Below are 8,241 nucleotides of genomic sequence, written 5' to 3'. Positions count from 1 at the left end.
GATTGGCTAAAAATAACCATTCAAATGAATATTTTGCCCTAGCTTCAAATTAACTAACTTCGAGTTTTTGTTAATATCAAAGAAAACTTGATTACAAATCGTTTCTTTGGGTATCAAAGGTCGCTTCTTCAAAATATGCGAAGTTTTTGTATCGACAAGTGTTAAAAATATTCACCGAAAATAGCACTGCAATTCAGCCATCCAAAAACTATATTTGATACTAGCAACTATAAACCATTCGAATAATGGTTAAATTTCGCTTATTTAGAATCGTTAATTGGATACACACCGATAAGTAAAGTTGGCATGCATGCACTATCGCTTCTACCTCCTAAAATTAGGATATATTAGCAACAAAGGCGACTACAGTCTGTCTTCCAAAATTGGGTGCCGTTAACATATCATGTAAGCCACCAAAAAATCACGTTTTCTAGAAAAAAAAACCATAGAAAAAATCACTTTGAATTAAGGCTACATAAAATGTTTACAACAAAAACGCAAATTTTACATCTCAAAACGATGGACCCCCCCCCCCCCCCCCCCCCCCCAGGGATTCGACCCCATCTTCAGCTGACCAACCTTAAAATTTTTATAAGGCGCGTTTTTTCTGAAATTTCTGAAGGTGCCAATATATTCTCAATTTGAAGGGGAGCGCGAGCCAAGAAACGCAACTTTTTGGTCAAAATTTTCCTAAAAGTGCCCAAAAATGGCATTTTAGACCTGCGGCGAAAATCTTTGTGAAAATAGGGTTTTTATAATTTTCTGGGAGTACCCGGAAAATCAATTTGTTCGACTGGTCAAAAAAGTGGAAATTTTTTCAAAATTGTTTTGAAAATCCGCCCTGAAGACCCCCCCCCCCCCCCTCGAGAAAATCCTAGATCCGGCCCCTTCTGAGAGCAATGACAACGCAAATTGGCGCAGGTTCGAGAACTAATTTGCTGCTTGTTTTTTTTCGACTCAGGTAAAATTTTAGGGATGGAAAAATTGATTATTAAATACACATAATTATAACCAGATCGAGACTTCAACTATTTCTAAATCAACTTTTAACAAATCATCGACTGAAATTTCAATAAAATTTTTTAAATCAACGTTTTGATTCCTCAGTTTAGTAGGTTTTCAATCAAATTAACCAAATTTTCTCTGATTTGTCATTCGTTCGGAAACCGAAATGCGCAGAAAGATTTGCAGCACATGGTAGCAATGGTAAACCTCCGTTGAAGATACAGCAAGAAAACAATGCTTTCCACTTCTGAAACAAAGGTCAAAAACAAGTTAATTTCTATAATCCTAGTTCGGTTTGCGTCATTATAAACTAAAATTTAATACCGAAAATATCTTTTCCACGCTTTCAATTAACATTGCTACAAGCTGAAAAAAGCCATCAAATAACACAGACATCAAAAACTCAAATAAAAAATGTTGTTTATCAGCGCAGCGCATATCATTTTTGTTGCAGTTCACAATAGAGCAATTGAAAAACAAAGCGATAGGAAAGTAGAATTGAAAAGCAACCGGAATTTCAGTGTGAGTCCAACTGCTGTTTCTTATCTTTTTTCATCCGCCTTATTTGAACTATGGAGACCGAGGGTCTAGACATCTGGTCCGCTGTTTGAAAAACTCCCTCTTTACCATCAATAGATCCTTACGCAAAGTCCATTTTGTCAGTAATGTTTTACGTCGCATATGAAATTGAACTGCTGGTTCAGATTTTCTTTAAAAATGACACTTGGTTCAAGAAAAATACAGCATGAAAAACTAAAATGAATCTCACAACTTATTGCCTATTTTTTACGATTTCAGATTTCCTGATAAATAACTGAAAAAAGTATAATAGCTAACCTGAAGGTATAGCTTACATCACTCCCAATTTGGCGTGAGGTTGTCATTTAGAATAATGCCAGCAGATAACCTTTGTTGGAAGCGAAAAGGGTAAAAAGATAAGAGCTTCAGGCTAGGAAAATGACTCATAGAAAGTAAAGTAAGCAGCCACAATACGAAAGATACAAAGAATAAAAAATTGATGCAAAATGTAATCTACGATTTACATAGAATGAGGCAATATCCAAAACATCTCGCTGGATGATTTTATGAAATAGTGATACAAAATAGAGAATTCCGTGGTAAAAGAAATCTCCTGCGGATAATAACTAATAAAGTTTCTCCTATAGTAACTATCTTAGGTTGAAGTCTTCGTGACAAGTTCAGGGGTAAAAACGAGATTCGATTTGTCACAATAGAAAGCAGATTGAGAAAAGGTAATAGACATCGATGAAAGAAGGACACTATAAATTGATTCGTCGTCGGATGATTAAGAGCTCTTAGGATAACTGCAATTGCACATGCCAAAATGCAATGAAACCTATCAGCAAACTGAAGTCAGTTTGCGTATTTTTCACTAGCAGTCCATCTCGCCTGTCACGTGAAAAGGATACCCATGCTGGTTATTATGATTCTGGTGACTGCCCCCGCTGTTTAATTTATTCATCAGTCCGGCTATTCTATCAACACACGCGTCCGCTTCCTGTTGCATCACTGAGTGATTGTAAAACTCATTGGGCATTCCTGCGGGTTGATTAATACCTCCTGTTCCCATTCTAGGGTGGGTCGGGGGCCTGTAATGTGCTGAGGATACCGGAGGTATCATTGACACACTTGAGGGAGGGAGGTTACCCTGCATCTGGAGGTACTGGTTAGAGGGCTGATTGTGCATTGAGGCTATCGGCAGTACAGGTCCAGTGGGCGAGCTTAGACTAGAAAGGGGTTTTAGCTCAGGAGGCATCGATGGTAAAGCTTTCAGTGCCTTATCCGAATTGTGGTACTTGTTGGAACGTCCCAGACTTCCGTCACGTGACATATTTCCACCTGAAAGGGAGCTGGGAGGACTGTAAACGGCATTGTCCGAGCCATTATAGTCGCCCATATTATCACACTCATAATGTTTGTACTGTCCCATTGAGCCTCCGCTGTAGCAGTGTGGCGAATTCGACATAGGTGTAGGAGTTGTATGGTTCGAAGTGGACATGAGCATGGGTTTTATTGCCATAGTGGGCACATCGGAGTGCATTGAGTGGGGATGCTGAGAGAGCGGTGGGGGCAGGTGGGCTCCCATTCTCACTGGAGTCGGTCGAATTAAATTCGGCTGTTGATGATGCGAGGGCAACGTCTTCGACTGCTGCATCTCATGCATTGCGTTGAGCTGCATTTGCTTTAACACATTCGGCGACGGATTCGATTGCAGGTGCATCATGCTTTGAGGTGTCATTGACATCTGCGGGTATCCCGACGGCGACGGTGCCCCCATGGAAAAATTCGTTGTCATAAGATGCTTGTTGATATCTGGAGGACTACCTGATCTCATGAAGTCATTGATGCCATTACTCAACTGAGAGCCCGAGCCTGCTGGCATGTAAGTCAATGAGAGGTCTTTGCCAATCTTCATCTCCATCAATTGGTCTTTGTGTACATACAAATCTGTAACATCTGGTTGTTGCAGTTGTGTTTGTTTTCCGGCAGCTGCGTATAGAGATCCCTGTTGGGTCAAACTTGATTCGGGTCTCCCCAAGACGCTTTGCTTATCAATAATCGAGGCAGCTGCTTGATGATTGATAATACGACATACAACGAAGGCGATGATAAGACACACAACGATAACTGTTATTCCTACAACTCCCGCTATCATAATGTAAAAATATTCTTTGTCCAACCCTCCGCTCCTTCCGTTATCTCTTTCTTCACCCTGAGATCCAAAACTACCTCCGTTAGTTCCAACTGCAGGAGTTGTGTATGATAATGGAGCTGAAGAAGGTCCAAGGCCTTTTTTGTTTCTCGCGGCTATTTTGAAGTAATAAGTAGTTTGCAGCGTTAAATCCTTCACTTCGTGGGCTAAAACATTCCCCAAAACATGATCAAGTGCCCAGTCTTTTGCCGACGGATCAGTCGTATAGGACAAATCATATCCAGTGATAGCCCCGTTTGGCTCACTGGGTGCCATCCACATCAGAAGGACATTGTTCGGCTTCGCGGTAACCGTACTGGAAGTCAGATCAGTGGGTGCAGATGCTGGCACTGTTTCCAGAGTTCTCCCCTGAGCTGTCATACTCCAGGGACTGGAAATGGCATTGGGGTCACCTGGAGCGCCTCTGTATGCTTTAACATCGATTTCATATTCGGTTCCTGGTCTAAGTCCCGTAACTGAACACAGAGTCAGCGGTGGCCGGCAGTCAAACTCCTGGGTAAAAACTGTCGGGTATCTCCAAGTTACTCGAACTTTGTACCATGAATCATCTTTAGTCGGATTATTCGAAGTAAAAGACACTTGTAAAGTATCGTGACTGATCGCTCGCACCGAAACATTGTTCGGCATCTGCAGGGGCATGTCGAATACTGACGGTGCTTCGGCTGTTCTCTGATAGACTAAAGAGTCCGGTCCATTTCCGATGTTGTTCTTAGCGGCCATTTTTATGATGTAGTTTTTATTGACCTTGAGGTTTGTGAAGGTGAATCTGTCATCGGTGGCTGGTACGACAGCCTCGACATTGATTGGCACCATTTGATCAATATAAAGGACGTACGATCTCACTCTTATAGTTTCTCCGTCTTGGGTTCCTTCCCACTTAATGGTTATAGTGCTGTCTGTTACATCAACTACTGATAAACTTTTCACTTTTCCTGGAACTCTGTCTTCCGTAAGAGTATTCACTAAGGTTTTAGCCGAGATCCAATCTGAGTACGGTCCAAAGGGATTCTTTATGTCCACAGAGCTTGCCGCTGCAACTGAAATCTGGTACACAGAATCCTTGTCTAAACCGGAAAGTACTACATGTGTTCCTTCCTCAGCGGATATTGTTTCGGTGTTAACAACTTTCTTCATTCTTTCCGGCCGGTATCTGACTATGTATTGAGTTATCTTCCCATTTTGATCCTTTTTCGGGACTTCCGCCCACCAAACTTCTATTTTTCTCGGATCAATTCCCATAGCTCGGACATCTTCAGGAGCTGCAGATGGTATCGCTGGAAGTGTTTCGAAGTAAGTGCTTCCTAGTGCAACTTGGCCTTGACTGTTGCCTGAAGACACAGTCACATTATATCGGCAACTCTCCTCCAAGTTTTGGAGGAGATACGATTTATAAGCAGTTGTAACTCGAGACGCTCGGGGAGAGTTCGTGAAACACGAAGTTACGTACTCGAGTTGGAAAGTGTTGTAGCTAGAAGATACGACCTTCCATTCAATCAAGGCGTTCTTGGCTTGGACTTGTTGCACTGACACAGTAATATCGCCGAGCAATGTTCTCCTTAGTGTTTTCACTCTTGTAGTTGCCATTTGTCCAAGGTCGTTATTCGAATTCACCCCCTGGACACTGAACTCGTACAAGGTATCCTCTTGCAGACTTCCAATCTCAAGAGTGGTTTTGTCTTTCAATATCGTCACCTTCTTTACTCTTGGAAATTTTGAGTTTTTCTCGTGATATGAAATGAGATATCGCACTAAATCATTACGTTGAGCTCCGGGTGGTTTCCACGAAAGCGTCACCGAGTTGATTGTAGTCGACTCTGCCTCGAACATGAGCGGCTGTGAAATTGATGTATAAGTCATTGTCGGAGATTTCGGCAGAACAGACAAGTGGAATATTCTGTAAACAGAGCCGTAATCGTTTTCGGCGACACATTCGTAAATCCTACTGTCACTAATAAGCAGCCCATAGATTTGCATTGAATCCGGCTCTTGGACAAAATAAATTCCATCCACTTTTAAGGGTTTTTTATCCACGTACCAGGAAACAGAAGGCGCAGGATGCGCAACTACAGGACATGGGAGTACCACACTACCATGTTCTTCGCCTTGAATCTGGATGAAAGAGTCCATCGTAGGGATGCTAAATCTTGGCGCTTCGTTGATTTGAAGATGAATCGGATCTTGAGACTTTGCTTCGACCATTCCACTAACAGTAGCAATACACTTATACTTGCCCGTGTCTTTGAGATTAACTTGTTTCACTTTGATGTTTCCGCTGCCGATAATGGCGTACTTTCCGTCTGATGCTCCGTCCGGAAGCGGCACATTATCTCTGTACCAGGTGTACTTGATAGAAGTAGGAAACCCTCTGGCAGCACATTGCAACACTACATCTTCTCCTACTAAGGCACTCAGATTTGAAGGCGAGATGTAAAATTGTAAGCCTTCGCTGGTATGACCTTTGATCACATCCAACTGTGAAACGTAAACACGCTTGTCGCCTACTAAGTTCGAACCCTCACATGAGTATATTCCCTGGTCTCGCAACTGTAAATTTGAGATTTCCAGAGCGGCCGTACTGAAGTCTGATGGAGGCATGGTCGATATACGAGGAGTCGTAAATAACTTGATGTCATTCTTAAACCAAGTGACAGCGGGATGTGGAGTTGCTTTGACAGGACAAAACAGCTTCAAAAGTCCATTTTCATACTCCTTCGAGTTTGTTGGACCTCCTGATGAAACTGCGTAAGGAGGCACTGCAACAGTGACCTTACCTGCAGGGCTTATGACAGAGCCCCAGTTGCGAATGTTACCAATGCATCGGTAACGTCGCGTCTTAGAGTCTGATTGGTCGTTCCATGCAGATACTTTCAGACTGTCATTGTCGTGAATGAAATGCGATTTCCCATCAATGAAAATATCGGCCCATTTAGAATCAGTAATAAGAGACTTAGCCTTGGAATCGCTATCGACAGCAACATATTGCCACGATACGCTGTCAAAAGGCGGATTGAATGAGCAATTTAAAATTGCAAACCCTTGGTCTTTACTTTTGCTATCGAAATCATAGACAACTGAATCGCCTGTTTTGCCTGGATATTCAATAAAATCATAACTCAGACTGGTCGCCAACTTAAAACAAAAAAGAAAGTACAAATTAACCAAATTTGACCATAAAATCATAATTTCAGAGGCAACAATGACTATAATATGCAGTAATGGAACGATGTCTAGTCAATTTTACCCGTTTGGACAACAAATTTTGCAATTGAATTCAAGGATAAAATAGAACCGTTGCTATCCTTTCAGAAAACGGGGCAATGTGCTGGTATTATGGACCATGGCACCTGAAAATAGCTGAAGGTATAATTTGTTATTTAAAATTAACCAATCCAATGCCAGGATATTATTCCATGGAAAATTTAAATAGACAAACCAACATTAGAAAACCAATATTATTGCATGCTAATTCAAACTAGAAAAACGGAGAAGTTCATGAAAATGCTATCAAAAGTTAAATTATCAAACAAAATAGTTTTATAAATTTTTCTAAAAACAACATCAGATTGAAAAAAAGGATAGCCGATTGCGGTGCAAGTAGCACAGAATGTTCCGACCGAATTAAAAAAAGCCAAAAAAAAATGTTTTTGCTTTTCTTGAAATTAGTGTCGGTTTTAGCGCGTTTCAGCGAACAACAAGAGATATATAGTTAGTGTTTGCATATATGATGAGTTTTTACTTCACAATAGATAACGTTTTCTATGCAACAAGCAGAATGAAGTACAAGTAAGAAAGCGGGGTTTCTGAAAAAAAATGCGCCTTACAATCTTCGAACACAAGTTTAACATTTTTTTGCACTTTTTTTAAGCTCTCATTAAAAAGGAGACTAGTCTTTGACACTTGCGTTTTCTAGGGACCCAAAAATCAAACACGTAACGAGAACGCCAAAAATCTACTCAAAAATTTTCGTATTTCTTCTGTTTTTCTGAAAAGGGGTGGTTGGAGTTCGAACATTAACTGCAAAAAACAATTAAATTAATGCGTAAAAACACGAAATTAGATTTTTTTACAACACAGGCGAAGCGAAGCTTTGCACCAAATGCTATGAAAAAAACAAGGATCGGATTTAGGGGGGGGGGGGGCAGACGCCCCTCCCTCAGGGATTCGCCCCCCTGCCGACCCAAAGGCTCCCCCCCCCCCTTTGTACTAGTTTCAGATATCAATCAATTTTTGGGTGAGTGACCCTAATAACTTGCTCAAGGCGCCTTTCGGCACCAAAATATACTAACTTTGAGGGGAGAGCGCGCGCCAAAAAAGCAATTTTTTCAAAATTTTGTCTGTCTCCATAAAATTTGGCCAAAACAGGGTCTTTTTAGTGCTTTCGGAAAGCTCTGAAAATCAATTTGGTCGATCTACAAAGTCGACAAAATTTTCGAAAACTTTTGGAAATCCGCCCTCCCATCCCTCGAGGAAACCGTAGATCCGCCCTTGTCTACAACTACATG

At 41.2% G+C, this 8,241-nt stretch overlaps 1 protein-coding gene across 2 annotated transcripts; it reads right to left on the bottom strand.

The window, feature by feature from the left end:
• Positions 1-978: 978 nt before the first annotated feature.
• LOC134843591 (neogenin-like) lies at positions 979-7,084 on the bottom strand. 2 transcript variants are annotated; one of them, XM_063859737.1, is made up of 2 exons: positions 1,843-7,084; positions 979-1,252 (listed from the first exon to the last, which is right to left on the bottom strand). In XM_063859737.1, the coding sequence occupies exon 1, from the start codon at positions 6,917-6,919 to the stop codon at positions 2,399-2,401; it is 4,521 nt and encodes a 1,506-aa protein (XP_063715807.1). In that variant the 5' UTR covers positions 6,920-7,084; the 3' UTR covers positions 979-1,252; positions 1,843-2,398. The 2 variants fall into 2 exon arrangements, with proteins under 2 accessions (XP_063715807.1, XP_063715808.1); XM_063859738.1 differs by having other exon boundaries at positions 1,860-7,084.
• Between the last annotated feature and the right edge of the window lie 1,157 nt (positions 7,085-8,241).

The sequence above is a fragment of the Symsagittifera roscoffensis genome, chromosome 4 (genome assembly GCF_963678635.1).
Source record: "Symsagittifera roscoffensis chromosome 4, txSymRosc1.1, whole genome shotgun sequence".
NCBI classification, from domain to species: domain Eukaryota; kingdom Metazoa; phylum Xenacoelomorpha; order Acoela; family Convolutidae; genus Symsagittifera; species Symsagittifera roscoffensis.
Note: the sequence above shows the minus strand (reverse complement) of the source record. Positions and strands in the feature narration are given on the sequence as shown.